Raw genomic sequence first — 17,908 nt, forward strand, 5'->3', positions numbered from 1 at the left:
GGAAGCATCTGCTCGCCATCCCCACTCTCCCCCAAACCTCCAGCATTGAACAGGCTTTCAGTGCTCTGCTTCAGATACCTACATGTTCACACATGCCATGAAGCACAAACACAGCTAAATTAAAAGGTTTGCAGTCAAGCCCTTTGATTGACTTTCTTTGCTGCAGTCAGATTTCATTAAAATAATAAAACCATGTTTGTTTTAAAGCTGGAAACAAAAATCTCTTCAGAATGACAGCCCCTTTAATAAGGAGACAGAAGGTCAGGGCTCAGAGGGTCTGTGAGAGCTGAGAAATGACAAGTCATTCAGAGGGATGGAGAGAACTAGCCACTGAGCCTGAGGAGAACAAGAGAGAGTCAAGAAAAAGAGAAATGAATTTGAAAGTGGAAGGGAAAGAAGTAGGAAAGGACAGAATGATTTAACAGGGCATACCGTAGGGAACATGGAGGGAAAGGTAATCAGCAGATGAAATATGGAATAAAATCTCATTCTGCTACCTTTCAATTACTGAGTTGGTCATAGTAAGTATAAACAGCCAGAAGCTGGGACTAGACCAAAGTGTAGAGCAGAGTTACCTGCTAGTTCTGAACTGTGCAGCTGATTCAAACCTGACCCTAAAGGAGCCCCTCACCTGCCACCCAGGCACAGGTACACACTGTGGTGTATTCAAAACACAGTTCCCAATTCCAGGTCCAAAACTTGGGCTCAGCATGGACCACACATTGTTATTGCCACAAGAAACAGACTGCAGCGGAATGACCCCCTCACACGAATGGACATAGAGACAGAAAAGTGACTTAGGGCTGTGTTCCTTTTGGCAGTTCCAGACTGAATTAAAACACTCAGGCCACGACATGAATGTCCTTTGAAACAGGAAAAAGGATAAGCTGTGTAAAGCAGTCTTAGTATGTGATGCATTTTAGTCCAGTTTCTGCTCTGTGTGGTCAGATTAATCATCAGAAAAACAATGGTTTGGTTTGGTTATGTTTTAACAGATGTAGTGCAAAAGGATAAATCCATTGCCATTCTTTGTTTACCACCTCTGGATTCATTTCATGGCAGTTTGAAGTTTTGCAAAATCTGGGTGTATTCAGTGGGACTTCTTTTCTAAAGGACAAATATTACCATAAAAGAGCATATATTTGATTTCCTATAGCGCTGCAGCACACAAAGCAAATTTAGACTTTGAAAGTCTTTTCACCCTGGTCTTGTGACTGTCGTGAGATCCAAATAAAATCCTCAGGCAGCAATCTGGAACACAATTTTCAAATACTCCAGATTTGTTCTTGCTGATATTAATATAATGCTAAGTTTAGCATCCATTATTTGTGGCTGAAATCTAAATCTGGCCCTCTCTTTCGGTTCCTGTTACACAGATGAGCTGAAATGCATCACTGAAACAAAATACGAGACGAGATTCAATAATGTATGTGTGCACACATGATTTTAGCTGGGGGGCTGGTTTTGCTGGAGAAGCATTTTGCATGACTTCAGAACTTCACCTCAAAGGATCTCAAAGGATTTGCTAGCAACGAATATTTTAACATCACAAGTTATTTAGAAAGGGGTGTTATTAGCACCATTTTGCAGTAGGAAACTAAGGTACAGAGGGAAGAAGTGATTTACCCATGGTTATAAAACGAACGGCAGAACCTGTAAGATACCCAGGGAGATCTTGCCAAGTTGCTGTTGACTATTGCAGGAGGAAATGTGGCAACTATAAAGGATAACTTGCAACAGAAAGCATCCTATTTAGTCCCCTTTTGATGTGTAGGAAGAAAACTTCCCTTCTTTCAAGCTGTTGGATTTTGGTTATCATTTTCACCTAAGAAATTCAAGTCCCATTTATGCTGGAAAACATAAGAGCCAGAAGAATGGAGTTGCAGACAAATCTGATGGTCTTCAATGGACTGTTTCTAACTTTCATTTTTGTTGCTTAGTTAATCCCTGCCTCTTCAGTGTGCATTTGCTTCCTATTGTTTCAGAAATCTCTGTTCTGCTTCTAGTTAGTGTGGAAAAGAGAGAGAGAAATAAAAGTAAATTCAGGCAGACTGAAGCTGGTATTTCTAAGGTTAAGAAGTCAGAAGGGAAATGAGTGAAGCGAATCCAGCCTCATAAAGAAAGCAACATAAGCCCTGATGGAAAAATGCTGTAGTGCTCACGCAGTAGCTGAAATAACAGGTAATATACATCCCCAGCTACACACAGGAAGGAAAATAAAGCAGCGCCAAGTGTTTGCAAGGTACAGCAGGCACTCAAATACTTGGGAGTGTTTTTCATCCTTAGAACCAGAGATTTTGTTTCTTTTTCAAATAGCAAGCTCACCATAGGGCAACATCCCACTAAGGAGGCAGATACAGTGATGGTTCCTCAGTGTCCTATTGCAGCAGAGAAAAGAATGTCACACAGGAGTAAAGGAACAACCAGAGAGTTAACAGGGAGGCACTGGCAGCTTTGCCTGAGGTGGAGGACAGAAGCAGAGATAGCAGAATGATGTAAAAGAACAGTTTAGCAATAGAGGAAAATGGGCAACTACTGTTCCAGGAAATCTCAGCCAGCACTGAAGAACTCTGGGAGAGACTGAGTGCTTTGGATGTCAATGCCACGGATAGGAGATGCATTAAAATACAAAAGCAGCTCCCTTGAGCTGTATGAATAGATAGCTAGTGATCTTCTTTAAAGGATGTAGCAGCAAGATTGCCTACTGTAGGATGAGAGATTTATACCCCTCACTCCTGGAGTTTACAGCAACATAAAAATGGCCATACCAAAGGCCTGTCTTACCCAGGAACCCTTCTCCAACAGCAATATGGAATATGTTTGCAGAGAGTGATCTAGTAGCTTGCTGCCATCCCTTCGTCCTCTCTCCTTGTGTGCGCCCTCCTCTCTGCTAGGTGCTTTTGTTGTTTCCCTTGTTCTGGTAGTCAATGGACATCGCATTGAGCCAGTTCAACCTGCTAAACCACTTCCCAAAATGCCACCGAGCATTTTCTTGCGCTGTAATGAGCTGAATTAGTTCATGGCCAGGCTCAACAAGTGCCAGAGCCCATGCAAGAGGGGAAGCCATTTCACACATCTGTGGGTATGAGGAGTTGGGAGGCAAAGCCCATGGTTTGCAGCATTAGTGCATAGGTTGATTCAGCTTTGCAAGAGCACAAAATATGGTGAGCCCTAGGAAAGGGGCAGTAAAACAGATCTCTGTGAAAATTACTTGACAGAAAGGCCATGCCAGGGCTGCCATTGCAGAGCAACAGAGGTGAAAAGTAGTGCCACAACTGAAGGGAAAGTGTTTCATTCCTAAGTGTGTTTAGGAGGGAGGGATTGTGCTTCTTTTCATTCCACTCAGCTGACAGAGTGCTATGAAAAGCATTATGTAATGTATGTGACTGTAAGTCACAATTTGTATCTTAAGCCATGCTACAAAGAAGTGTAAATATGTGTATATATGTACCAGATATGCGTCTGCTGTACAAGTGTATAGATACATAGGTTTATGTGCATGTAAGTATGTATACGTGCACATACACGCGTGTGATGTAGAAGCACACACACAGAACTCCATAAAAGCAGGCACAGAAGCATCACAGAAGCACCTGGCGCATACTAGCAAGGCAGAGAAAAGAAATAAAAGCTTTTTCCAAATGAGTTGACTCCTGCCTCCTGCAGAGCTAGCATATCCCAGAGGATAAAATGGGAGACAACAGGATAGTGCCACACATCCTCATGCAGTTCTGCTGGCTAAGTTGTCTCAATTATAGAAGACTGCCACCTCAGCAGGTCCCCTGCCACGTCCTCTACTGCTTGCATCCTCTGCACCCTTCAGGGAGTAAGGAAACATGGAGGTGAAGCAGCATTTGGCAAGGCCCATGCCAATTAGAAGCAGAGGCAGACAGGATGCCACCCTTTCCTCCTCCAAAGGCTTCAGGTAGAGTCATCACTACAATCCCGCAGCTCTGACTGCAGCAAGAGGCACATTCCCAAGAAGAGCTGGCACTGGCCTCTAATTTGTCATCATCTTTTAGTGCCCTGGCACACACAGCACACACTTACATCCCTTCTCGTAACTCTGCCCATGCTTCATGGCACCTGAGCATTTGCTTATGGTGGTTGCTGCTGAGGGTTGGAGCATCACTGTAGCCAAAACCTCTCTTAGTGGCTCTTAGTGCAATCCCCATGTTTTCCCAGGGCTGTTGGTAATGGGGAGACCCAGGAGAAGGGGGCAAGTGGTTGGGGTGACAGCCAGACAGGGCAAGGGTGAGACACAGCTAATGAGCCAAGGTGGAGCAATAAAGGCAAGGCGCAGCAGGTGAAGGGAACAGCAGCAGAGTCCTTGAATAGAAAGCAGCATGATAATGAGGCCGTAGTGCTTTGCTTTAACTGCTTATGCTGTGCAGTCTGCAGCCTGCTGTGCAGGAAGAAGGTAAAGGGGAGTTGAGTTATTTAAACAAACTAAATAACAAGGAAGTCATGTCAGCACAACAGCCTGCTTTCGCAGAACAATAGTCCCCTGTTGCTACATAAACACAGAGATCCAGGCTAGCTGTGCATTTCCTAGGCAAGAGACAATCTCCTCTGGTGCCTGCTGTGGATTCAAACAGCTCCATTACCACCGTGAGGCCAGAGGGCAGGAGATGCGCCAGTGTCACAGGGGTGGGCCTGACCTGCTATGTCCCCGTGGGCTCCATCGAGTCAGAAACGAGGTACTTGCACCCAGGATGCTGCATAAAGAGCATTGGCCTCCAAATAGCTGGGCCTGGATCCAGCTACCATTGTATCTTGCCAAGCCCTATGTCCATCAGCAGCCAGCACAGTCCTTACAGGTAATCCAGCAGATATAACTCTATGCCCCAGGCCTATCAGCTGCTGCATAGTGGCACATATGTCTACAGCCAAATGTCTACCTACTGAACAGTCATAGAATCACAGAATAGTTTGGGTTGGAAAGGACCTTAAGATCATCAAGTTCCAACCCCCCTGCCGTGGGCAGGGACACCTCGCTCTAAACCATATCGCCCAAGGCCTCGTCCAACCTGGCCGTGAACACTGCCAGGAATGGAGCATTCACAACCTCCCTGGGCAACCCATTCCAGTGCCTCACCACCCTAACAGGAAAGAATTTCCTCCTTATATCCAATCTAAACTTCCCCTGTTTAAGTTTTAACCCATTACCCCTTGTCCTATCACTACAGTCCCTAATGAAGAGTCCATCCCCAGCATCCCTATAGGCCCCCTTCAGATACTGGAAGGCTGCTATGAGGTCATGAGTCCATGACTAGGAACTTGTCTCAGCCAGTACGAGGCATCCAGCAAGCTCTGAGGATAATGAAAGGAGACCCAGTGATCAGAGTCAGTCTTGGTTCTGCACCAGGCTCTGCCAACAGTTCAGCATTGACCCTGGGCAAATTGCTTCCTTGCTCTGTGCATCAACTGCACAACCTGTAAAACAGAATTAACACTACTGTTAGCCTCAGACTGAGGTCTCTGACACCAGTTTCCATCAGTGTCTGTGCAATTCCTTTGAGATCCTTGTGTGGAAGAAGCAAACCACGAAGCCAGCAGTGATGTATAACAAAGTCCTGCTGTGACGTGTAACAAGGACACACTGCAAAACCCTATAAACAAAACAGCAGGCTGCGTGCAACTAGAGGCTGATGAGTCTGCAAAACCTGTGTACAAGACGACAGCTCAAAAGCAGCAGGGTGCCCTTGAGGATTCACCAGGATGATTGTTCCCATGACCAGATCCTCAGGGGCAAGAAATCCATTGTGGAGAACATTCTAGGGAGGCAGCACCTCCCCATGGAGGACTTCCACAAGTCATCTCTGTGCCAAGACTAGCTTCCAGCCAGAGGTGTAGCTAAGAGGAGCTCTAGTGTGATGACATGAGTGGTCTTGAAAGTCAGAGGGGAGATATGGCCCATCAGCTCCAATTACCTTCACTGCAGGTGCTTAATCCCTCTTGCTGCATGGATATTGTTTGTTTAGTTTTTCAAATGACTTCTTTTTGACTCTCAGTCCCAGGGGATGTAGATGTGTATTAGGTGTGTTGCTAGCAAAATGCTTTGTATATAAAACCTAGTTCATCTAATTCGGGGATGGACAACTCCATCAGGTTTGTATCTGCTGCTTGCTTGGTGTGAAAAGTGGCTTGTCCTTTTCTCCTGCATGTTGCTTATTGGTTTTTTTTCCCCCCTTAGAGCGAGTTTTACCCACACTCCCCAACCCTTTTCCAGGTCAGTATATGCTTTATGTTGAAGTAGCTTGTTAGCCGGGTCATTCTCCATCATCCTGACAAATGCTCAGAGCTAAGAATGGGCAAAACAGGCCAGAAATGCAGGGAAATAAGGGCTTTCCCTTCTTGTCTACATGTCATTTGGTCTCTTCTGCTCACTTCCCTCATCCTTCCCCCTTTCCTCTTCAAAAACCAATCAACTAAACAGCAACAGCCTTTAGTCAAGCTTTGAGCCATGACACTGTGTCCTCCCCAGGTCTGGACAGTCTTCAGTGAGGTTCAGTTTGTCCACAGACCTACTCCAAGTATATGTCCTGTCCTAAACTGTCTTTGCTCACGTATTTGGATCAACAGCATAAGCAGACCTAAACGTTTGCAGAGACAGTGGAAACGACAAATGAGAAGGTAAAAATTAAACCAGTGCCAGGAGGTTTTCTCACTTTAGATGTGCAAACTGCTAACAGTGAAGCACGTTGTTTTCCCTTTCCCCTGTCACACCCCCTCAAGCCTGCCAGTCACATTGTGCTGTATTTGAGGCAGAAAGCATGGAAAGAGATAGACGGGTGAGGTGTTAGTGTCCGTTTTATTTCAAGGCAAGAAGGCAAAACAGGGTCTGAGTATTTTTCCCATCTCTGTGCTGCCCAAGCATGCCTCTGGTCCATGCAGCATGACCTGAGATGTTTGGATGCAACACTGAGGTTCTGCAAAAGCAAGGAGAGTGGGGGCTTCCAGAAAGCAGGCTCCAGTGTCTGAAAGCAATGTTTGACACTAAACCAACAACAAGGCAGCCAGTCCCTGTATTCACTTAAAAAACCTTGGCCTAGAGCCCTGCAGTATCTTGGCTTCACTGCCATATGATGAAGATGCGCTCAACTCATGGGATGTTCAGAGGCCTGAAGAGTTAATGTGTGTGCAGAGCTTTCAGGTAGAGTGCTATTAGGAGCCTGCTTTGTTTTGCAAAAGAGCACCTGCCTGAGTAAAGCACCTACAGGTACTCCCATGAAAAGAACAATAAATGCTGGGTGTTGCAATAGCTCCATTTAACTACTCCGCCTTTTGCAAATCGAGCTCTGCTCTTGGCAACTTACTCAGGCTCATGCTGTAGTCACAGTTGCCTATTTAAAAGGCAAATCCACAAATACAATTAAAGGAAAGTACCTACAGAAAAAAAAAAAGGAGGGGGGGAGAAGGGAGAAATCAAGCTACCATTAAAATTAAATCCCAGAGAGTGATTTGTAAATAACATTCAAGGAGCTGAGAAAAGGAGTAAAGTAGGCCATTGGGACCATAGTGTGGAAAAATAAATCCAATTAAACACCATTATCATGCGTTTTGCAAATGAAACTTGTGCTTGGATATGAAATTGAAGTTGCTGAGGCTGTTTGGGATGGAAGGGTTTGAGGAGGTTTCCAGTTTGGGGTGTTCTTCTTTTTTAAGCAGAATTTTCAATGGCAAATATGTTTGTCTGATGGAAAACCCAGGGCTCCCCTTTTTTATTAGTATTTTTATTACACATCCTTTTATTATACATTCCCCAGGCAGGCAGTGTTCATTTTTTTCATAGCCAGCCCTCTTTACATCTGCGTTTGAATTAGTAGCCCATTAAGCTAAATGATAAAGCAAAGACTGCAAGTGAGCAAGGGCAGGATTTCCATGCCAAATACCCCTCCTAATCAAACTGCCAGACATCGGTGCTTACCTCAACATTCGATTTTACTTTGCTGTCCACCTTCAAAGAAACTTTAGGCACAAAGTTTTCCTGTTAGACCTCGTTCTCCCTATAAGATGCAGTCCTCAGCTCTCAAATAAGTCTCCCCTCAGTGACCAGAATCCCAGCCTCCACCCTCTTTCTCCCTCAATTTCCATTTCTCTTAAGCCTTGGTAACACCTCCTTGCCCTGTTGGGTTTTGAGCATTGATTTAAAACGAAGGTGTTCTGGGATGAAGAGCACTGTAATCAGCCTAAGCATTGCTATCATTAGCTAGCTGCTGTGGAAACACCTTGCTTTCAGGCAGGCTGGAGGCTCAGAAGCAGCCCATTCAACTAAACACATGGGGCATGAATTTGATGAGGCAGTCTCCTAAAAGGCTGTTGGAGCCCAGCTGATTCAGCCCTCAACTGAATTGTCCTTGGTACATTTTCCAGCCTCCTTGATTTTGCAGCCGGGCACTCAAAATGCCCTGAAATGTCTTCTGGGATGATGCCACATCATCACATCTCCCTGTCTGCATTGTAACATTATGTTATAATGGGATGACACAAGACCCAGCTCTGACAAAAGGGGGCCTTACTGCATCCTCATGTGGCTTTTCAGAAGGGTTTTTCTTCTGGAAAAGGAAAATTTGCTCATTCCACACCATACCTGCCAACAACAGGGCCGTTGGGATCACTGCTGAACCTCAAAGGGGTCTGTCACAATTATGGCACTAGCTCCATCTCTGTCCTTCATTGTCACTTGTCCTCAGCTCTTTGAACATAGACTCCCTCCTCCATGATTAGCACCTAGTGTCTGCACCAGAATGGCTCAGCCAGACCCATGGGCTTCAAAACCTGTAAGTCTTCCTCACAGGAGTTTTGTGATGAGGGCTTTCTCAGTGTGCTTAGCTTGAATGCCCACGGAGCTCTGCAAAAGGGGATGATGTATTTCCCAGCACACGCAGAACTGCCCGCACGGCATCAAGCGTGCCAACCTTTGGGGCCACCAACAGGGTGGCAGAAGATTTATAGCAATAGCGTGATAGTAATTAGCAAAGGGGGAGGGAAAAGGAGAATGAGCAGGCCTGTCTTGCTGCCAAAACACACACTGATTGGAGAATGACCCTGTATGGCTGTAGATTGTAGCTAGTCTCCATTTAGCTGTAGCGTGCGTAGCCTGTACTGTCACTAATGCCTTCACCGGGTGGGTGGGAGCTGGTGGAAGGGAAAAAAGAGATGTTCATTTGGGTCTGATGACCAGAGCGGGAAACAGAGAGCATCTTCCTTTCTAACATCTTCTCAGTCCTCTTCCCTTCCCATGGAAGACCGAGCTGTTGGACAAGAGAGCTCATCTGTTGCAGTGGTCACCTCCACCCATCTCTGCTCCCCTTTCTCTAGTGCATGGCCCCCCCAGTTCTGCTGAGCAAGCAGCTCCCGTGTCACTTTGGTAAAAGGACGAACATTTTGAAGCTAAGGAGAGAAGCATGGGGGGATACATCAGAGAGGACAGGCTATAAAGGATTAACTTTTTATGGTTTGAGGCTTGCTGACTAGGCAGGGGTGTAGGAACAGCCCACAGAAACCAGCCCTTGCAGTACAGTGTGGCCAGTTAAAGAACCAATAGGTTCTTTGGTTAATGGCCAACTAAAGAACCTGTCCATCTCTGGACTCCCCTGAGGCCAGAGGGAGCTTTCTCAAATGGGCTCCAAGAAGGGGTGAAAACCCAAGTCTTCATACCCTGTGAAACAAACTAGTTGGCAGAGCTGGGGAAACTGCAACATAAAGAGGCCAAAATAGCCAGTGTTGTTCTATTGTGATCCTAATATAGAAACTACTAGCAGAGAAGAATAATGGCCATAGGGACCAAGTGCAGGAGGGCATGTTTGGAGCCATGTACAAGTTTGGTATGTCCACAAATTCTCAGGCATTCAGGGGGCATAGTTCAGCTGTGTGTCTGACTTATTGTAGCACACCTCTCTTCCTCAAAAGCTGGCTGAGCCCTGAGCATCAGCATCTGATAACTCCCATGGCTGTCAATGGGAAGCACAACTCACAGCTCTCCTTGCTTTCCACCTGTGATATCAAGCCAGGTTCTGCAAAGAGCTCATTCTCCATTTGGTGAGTGAAGGGGATGGTGAAGAGCAGGGTGAATGCTCAGGCAGGCCAAGCTTCTCTTGCTGCTTGGGTCAGGGTCCATCCCTGCCAGCTCTGCAGACACTTGGACTGCATTGGGTGCCAATACAGTGGGGGTTCAGGCCAAGGAAACAGGAAGGACAAGACAGGGTGAAGGCAGAAGGGCAACATCATATTGTTTCTTGCTATTTCATAGGTAACAGGCAAGGGGGGGTGGTGCATCTTATTTTGACCATGTGGTTTAAAGTGAATAAAATTGAAGCCAGAGGTGATGACAGTGTTTTCCAAAAGGGGTAATAAGGATGCAGCTGGAAACAGCATGAAAAGAGAAATGGCAAGAACTGTTTGCTACTACAGCTACTAACATTGCTCAGTGGGGTTTTCTGAATAGCAACAGATTCTGTTTGCTGAGATTGCTTTAAAAAAAATAAAATCCATTCTTCCCCCCCCAAAAAAACCCAAATGCAAATAAAAGAAACTGTTTTTCTTAAAGAAGGAGAGACACAGGGGGAAAGAGAGAGAATGGCTTTACTGCTTGATCTGTTTCTGTACTTTTTGTTCATTAATTTTAATTTAGATTGATTTATTCCAAAATGAGCCCTGGGTTGCATAGATTTGCATAACCCTCTCCAGTAACAAAGCTGTGGAGAATTCAGCGGGTGAGGAAGAGCAGCAGTAGAGGGTCAGAATGGAGGTTGGGTGTCCCAGAAAGACATTCCTCCGAGCTGGGCCCCTGCACTGGGATAGGGAAGACATTCCAAGGTCTCTTCAGTCACTTTGCATGCGTGCAGAACAGAGGTGAGGGCGCAGCAGTGAGGTGGGCGAGTGGAGGCTGGGTGAGACCAGTGGCAGAGGAAACACACGACTGCACTGCAGAGATTAGAAACAAACCCATGGAAGAGCAACCGCTGTGGAAAATCAGTTGTCCGGTAGCGATGCTGATAGTGTCAGCATTGGAGCATGGACAGATTACCCTGCAGAGCAGAGCTTGGGCAAGGCTGTAACCCTCCTGAGCCAGATACACCCAGCTCAGAGGACACTCCTAGCCTGATACCATCTCTGTGTCAGATGAGTTTCTGAAGCCATCAACTAAACCTTCCTTCTTAGAGGCGATGAAGGCAACTTATACCCACTGCACAGCAGGTGCACCTAAATCCTTGGTCTCTTGCTCTCATTTTCCTCCCTTTGTGTGTTGAGCTGGCAGGGCTGACTGGATCTGCAGTGTGGAGGGCAGCAAGGAGGAGGATGGAGAATAGCCACTGTTGTCTTGATTTAATCCTTACACACACAAAAAAATTGCTCCAACCCCTGAGATAAAATGACCAAAGAGTTATTCCCACCTTCCTCCTCCTCCTCTCCCCCCTTCCATTTCCAGTGTAAACCACTCAAGAATGTGCCTAACAATTTGGCCTCCCCTCTGGTTATTGTCCCAAGTGAACAGTCTCTCCATCCACTAACCCATGACGGTAAGTTGGTTTGGGAAGCAGCAGGTTTATCTTCCCAGCTCAGGCACTGCACCGGGCCCACTTGTGAACCGGTTGCCATTCAGTGTCTGCTCTGCTGTTGATAAAGCACATTACACATGGCTGGGCTTGCATGATTAATACAGCTGTCTAAGCGCTCTCTTCAAAAAACAAAAACAACCAGGAGAAGCGAGGTGCGGGACTGGGGAGGGAGAGGGCACACAGGAATAAAACCCAGCCATTCCAAAGAAACCAGGCTTGCAGGAAAAGCAGAGTGCTCCTGGCACACCTTCCCTCATGTGGGCAAGCAGGTCTGTCAGCAGAGCTCCTCTGTGAAAGGGAAAGGTCTGGTGAGCAAAGGACAAAAGCGCTTGGCCCTTCCCCACCATCGCCTGCATGTCCCTGTGCAATCTGGAGCATGGATGCATGGACAGGAGCAAGGGGTCAGGCCATGGAGAAGGATGTGCCATAACCGGCATAGCTTCGGTGAGGTGCGGTCGGGCAGCCTCTATGGTAGGTGTTACATGCACACTGATCCACGCGTACGCTCCTGAGCCACACCACCTTATGTACCCCCCAAACTCATCCAGCCCAGCTGCCTGTGTAAGCTTTATTATCTATCTTTTCCCTTTTCAATTACTAATCTGGGAAATGGGCTGTGGGAAGGCACTGTGGCTTTCTGCTCCGGCTTTTGCCATGCCTGGACCAGGCATTAAAGCCATGCTTGCACTGTAAGGTGACTGGGAATTGTGCATGCATACACATGAACACGAAGTAGTACTTACCTAGACTACATGCTTTAGGGATACACATCAGTACATGGGACCAGCTTGAGTCTCATGACACCTCTGATTCAGTGAACACTGAGAGAAGCACACAGGTTTTTTATAGCCATGATACATGTGTTGTTCAGAAGTTTAGTTCTTCTGTTCCAGTCTTGTTTCCAGTCACCCCTTGGTGCATCCCCTCCCTCTTCATTGCTGTCCACAGCCATTTACATCTTTCCCATGCCAAATGCCCAGCAAAGCCTGTGGAAAACCATGGCAGGGATGAAGTGGGGAAACACACAGGCAGAAAGCTGATGGAAATATTAATTTTTCAAGAGGTTCCAGAGCTTCCAGTTAGCAAACCTGCTTCCCGGGGCTGTGTGTGCTGAGTGAGGGGGGCCGTGTTGGTTGTTCCCTATTGAGAACACTATGTGCTGGCATCACCTTTGGTCTGCTGTGCCCTGCATGTGGTGGAGATGTGAGGAGGGGAGGGATTGCTCTCTCCTAGGAAAGTGAAAAGCAGAAAAAGTTCAGATCTTCCCTGAGATGGCCCCTGGAGAAGTTTGTGCTATGTGTTTCCTTGGTGGTTTTACTTGTATATTGAGGGTCTTCAGTGAATGGTTTGAAGACAAAGCAGTTTTAAGTGACTGATTTTGTGTCGGTAGTTGGGCAAGTGTTTTATACACGTTTTGGCATCTACAGGACAGACATGGTGATGAAAGATCTGTTTAACCTTGAAACATAGATGGTCTTCTGGCCACCACCAGCCTCAGTAGCCAGGATAACAGTTCAGTTCTAGACTAGGAGTACTGTCTGGGATAAGTGGTGTAAGCAGGCAGCTCTTGAACACCATGATCTTCTCAGAAAGACACTTAAGGAATACGATTTGAGGGATATTCTTTAAACCATAGGGAAGGATGGGTGAGCTGCATTACAGAATGACTCTTCACTGAGACGTGAGGTATGATGGATGAGTACACTTAGTACACCATGAATGAGCTCCAAAACACGGGGAAGAACTGTTCAGTGCTAAAAAAAAAGAGCATGGGCAAATGCTGAAATACATTAAACCATGTGCTAAGATTGATAGACACCAGAGACGTTTCCTTAATCTTGTCGGAGAGTTGCTGGAGGGCATCCTCCCTAGTTTACACAGTGGTGCTTCCACCTCTGGAAAAGCCAACCTATTGCCACTGCAGTCACAGCTCGGTTTTAATTACAGGAGCAGGGCTGTAGTAAGAACGGGATACCAGCAGGTAACGAACACAGAAGAGTTTCAACATTAAGAACAGGGAGTGAAAAATCATGACTTCTCCTCCAAGGGGAGGGGGGGAGAACAGGAAAGTAGCAAGAGTAAAGCCCCAGATGAACCCTAGTAAGTAGAAGCTGGTAATCCCTAAAGCCTCGGAGTAGAGTGGAAAGCCCTGGAAGCCAGAAATTAATAACTTTCAAAGTATGACCTTGAAAATGGAATTAACAGTATTCCTTCCTTTTAAGCCTTCATGATAATAAAGATTTCATCTTCTGAAGCCCTGGCAAGAGAGTCAACAGGCTAGAAATATTACTTATTGTGGAGGAGCTGACAAGTGTAAAACCCAAGACCCCTCCAGGCCCCAGGGAGTGAGGCTGCAGAGAGATACCTATATGGTGCACATCCCCTTCCCTTGCAGCTTCTCTTTTAGAGGTTTGGGGGCTTTTTCTGTTATTCCTCTCTCATTTTGGGGCCTCTTCTTTGCTCAAGAAGCAGGGCTCGAACCCTCACTGTAAGTAGAGTCAGCCTGTCAACAGCATGGAGTCCACAGCCACCCAGGGTGGAAGGCATCTAGAAGACCATTAGGCCGGTCCTGCTTTGGTTTGCCATTGCTCCTTCCTTCCCATTGCTGTTAGAGTGAGTCCAGAGGAGGCCATGCAGAGCAGACTTCCAATATCTGAAGGGGGCCTAAAAGGATGCTAAAAAGAGACTCCTCATCAGGGACTGTAGCGATAGGACAAGGGGTGATGGGTTAAAACTTAAACAAGGGGAGTTTCTGTTAGATATAAAGAAGAAGTTCTTTACTGTTAGGGCGGTGAGGCACTGGAATGGGTTGCCCAAGGAAGCTGTGAATGCTCTGTCCCTGGTGGTGTTCAAGGCCAGGTTGGACAGAGCATTGGGTGCATGGTTTAGTGTGAGGCGTTGGAGCTAGATGATCTTAAGGTCCTTTCCAACCCTAACTATTCTATGATTCTTATGATGGGGGGCTGGAACACCTCTCCTATGAAGACTGGCTGAGAGAGCTGGGCTTTTTCAGCCTGGAGAAGTGAAGGCTCCAGGGAGACCTTTCAATAGCTTTCCAGTATCTAAAGGGGAAATAGAGTAAGTCTGGTGAGGGACTTGGAAGGGCAGGTGATGTTAAGACAAGGGGAATGGCTTTAAACTGAAAGAGGGGAGATATAGATTTGGTATCAGGAAAAAGATTCTCTAGTGTGAGGGTGCTGAGGCGCTGGCACAGGGTGCCCAGAGAAGCTGTGGCTGCCCCATCCCTGGCAGTGCTCAAGGCCAGGCTGGACACAGGGCTTGGAGCAACCTGGTCTAGTATGAGGCATCCCTGCCCGTGGCACGGGGTAGGAACTGGATCTGTAACCCCCGGACAGGGCACACGGGGTGCCTGTGCCTGTCCCCGCCCCTTACCGAGGGCCCGGTAGCGCCGTGAGCTTCCGCTTTCCTCGGCCTTCGGCTGCCACCTCGCGGGGAAGCGGCGCTGTGGCCACCGGTTCGAGACCCGGCAGGGCCGAGGGGGACCGCACACCGAGGGGTGCCGGGCAGGGAGCTTTACACAGGGCACCCCGGGGTGAGTGTGGCTCGGCTGCATGCTGCAGAGCTCGCAGCACCCCTTCACACCGTGCTGCTGCCCTCTGTTGTCGGCGTTTGAGGCTCACCCGGCACCACATCGTGCTGAGACAGCTCTGTAAGGAGCCCCACTTCACTTGCAGGTCTGGCCTGGGCTGGGACTGACTCCTTGCCTTTCCATTCCTGGCAATTCCTAACTTCCTTTTCCCATAAACACCATCATTCCTCTGTACCCGCCTCTCTCCCACTATTCCTGCTTCCCTATGGCTGATCAGGGTTTAATTTCCTCTCTTCATCTCCCCTTCTCCCAGGACCTGTTTCCATTATCTGTCCTACCTGAATGCTTATAGTAGAATCACAGACTGGTTTGGGTTGGAAGGGACCTTCAAAGTTCCCACACTGAGCAGCTCCCTTAGCCTGGCTCTGCTGTGGTCAGGCAACAAGTGTATGTATAGCCGGGTTAGCCCGAGCTTGGAGCAAGCTGGTCCAGTGGGAGGTGTCCCTGCCTATGGCTGGGGGTTGAAACTGGATGAGCTTTAAGGTCCCTTCCAACCCAAACCATTCTGTATGTCCCTTGTAGTGAAACAAGTCCAGCAGTGCTGTGCCAGTTGTATGGAGGGGCCTAAAACCTGTGAGGGGCCCAAGTTCTAACCCAGAGGTGGTCCCAGGGAAGTCATTCAAGACTTGTGAAGCCTGTGAGGACTCTTTCCCCAAAGGGTGTTGAAGGCAGATAGCTTTGTGTAGCCATTTCCTCTTCTGAAAGACCAAATCTCTGCACCGCTGCAGGGCGCTGAGCCAAAGCATCAGCAGAAGTGTTCTGAGGGACAGTCACTGGCTTGCTTTTTAGTTTACAATGGAAACAAAACATTTCCCCCCTCCTCAAGCCTTGCTCTGACACAGCAGAAGTGTTTTAGCTGCAGCTCTTTTACTGCCAAACACATCAAACCACCCCAAGGCGAACACCCAGCACGGGACCGTTCCCCCTGCCCTGTTGATGCTGTGAAGCACCACAGGGGCTTAGAACAGGAAAGGTCAGGCAGCCTTGGCAGCAGCACATGAGGTGGTGAAGCTCTCACAGCATCACACTCCACATGAGCCCATGCAGCAGCTCCTCTGCTTCACACTGCGTGGAAGGAAGGGTTTACCCTGCACATGGCCCCCTCAGCCCTGAGAGACACAGCTCTCTCCATCTCAGCAAAGGGTGTCAGGAACCAGCTCAAAGGGTGGCTCAAAAGACACTACAGGGTGTCAGGAACCGATAAACCCTTGGAAACATGGGCGCAGTGTCCCGTGAGGCTGTTGCAGTACAGCTGGGCACCATGGCAGAGCTCCACCTGCATCCACACCGGACATCTAAATGTGCCTCTATTTGGTGTGAGGAAGAGAAGCGCAGTTGTTTTTCCCCTCGCCCACTTTCAGCTTGCTCCTTCTTGATTTGATTCATGTGATGTGACTCGCGGGGTCTAGGGCCCTATAGTGAAAACCTCCCTATTAACTCATTACTATCATAAACCAAACTTCCTTCCCTGGCTGCAGTGCAAGAAGCACCCTTCAAAGGCACCGTGTGCTCACGCCCTTTGGGGGGGGTGGTTAGTTGGGGACACCAGCGTGCAGAGCCCATTTCCAGGGCACGGGCTCTGGGTTATGGAAGCAGGCGGCCGCTGAAGGGGTCTCCTCTTGGATGGAGACCACCGCGGAGGTGCCGGAGCGTGCTGGGGGGGTCACCCGTGTCTCACCGGGGGGGTCACCCGGGGATGAGCGCTCCCTGCGGCCACCAGGGGGCGGTAGAGACCGCGGCGCCGCTCACCGGGAGCGGTGGGGAAGTGTTTGCGGGTGCGTGCGTGCGTGCGCGCCCCCGTGGCGCGTTGGGCAGGGATGGACGTGCGTGCCCCGGGTGTACACGCACACGTGAACGCGCGCAGTGCGCGCACATGCACACATGCAGCACGCACGCAGGAGCCGTCACGCCGACATGGGATGTCGCAGCGTGGCGATGCCGAGGTGGGGCCGGGGAAGGAGGCTGAAAGCGATGGAGTTCAAAAGTGATGGCACTTGCTGCGTGAGATCGCCCTGACAGGTCATAGAACCACAGAGTGCTTTGGGCTGGAAAGGACCTTGAAGCTCATCCAGTTCCAACCCCCTGCCACGGACAGGGATGCCTCACACTAGAGCAGGTTGCTCCAAGCCCCTGTGTCCAACCTGGCCTTGAGCACTGCCAGGGATGGGGCAGCCACAGCTCCTCTGGGCACCCTGCGCCAGCACCTCAGCACCCTCACAGTAAAGAACTTACTCCAATATCTTATCTCAGTGTCTCCTCTGTCAGTTTAAAGCCATTCCCTTTTGTCCTGTACATACATACCCTTGTAAACAGCCCCTCCTCATCCCCCTTTAGGCATTGAAGCTGCTCTGAGGTCTCTTAAGAGCCTTCTCTTCTCCAGGCTGAACAAGACCAGCTCTTTCAGCCTGGCTTCATAGTAGAGGTGCTCCAGCCCTTTGCTGAATATTTCATTTTCTTCGAACATTTTCACTCTTTTTTCTTGGGTTTTTTGTTGGGTTTTTTTTTTTTAGGTTTGAGCAATCAGGTTTCCCCCAAACCACCTCAGAATTAATTTTCAAAGTATGCAGGATTTTTTGTTGTGATTGAACTATAACCTTCCCGCGTTTTTAGAGCACGCATGGCAGTAACCATAGCACACAGGGATTACATGCAGCCCCCCAGGGTTATGTGCAGGGCTGCACCAGCCTTGAACCACAGTGGGCTCCAGGCCCTTTATCACACCCTCTCTTATACC

The 17,908-nt window shown here is 48.2% G+C and overlaps 1 protein-coding gene across 3 annotated transcripts in view; it reads left to right on the top strand.

The window, feature by feature from the left end:
- The window catches only part of LSAMP (limbic system associated membrane protein), a 425,251-nt gene that overhangs the window by 404,504 nt on the left and 2,839 nt on the right, over positions 1-17,908 (top strand). For 2 of the 3 annotated variants that reach the window (XM_061357680.1, XM_061357678.1), the window contains one exon: positions 6,197-6,232. The exons of the other annotated variant lie outside the window; for it this stretch is intronic. In XM_061357680.1, coding sequence (XP_061213664.1) covers positions 6,197-6,232 — 36 coding nt within the window. The remainder of the gene's footprint in view (positions 1-6,196; positions 6,233-17,908) is intronic. 3 annotated transcript variants of the gene reach the window in all.

This window comes from Neopsephotus bourkii, unplaced genomic scaffold (genome assembly GCF_033783945.1).
Source record: "Neopsephotus bourkii isolate Nb327-2 ecotype Australia unplaced genomic scaffold, CSIRO-AGI_Nbou_v1 NB_911, whole genome shotgun sequence".
Classification (NCBI taxonomy): domain Eukaryota; kingdom Metazoa; phylum Chordata; class Aves; order Psittaciformes; family Psittacidae; genus Neopsephotus; species Neopsephotus bourkii.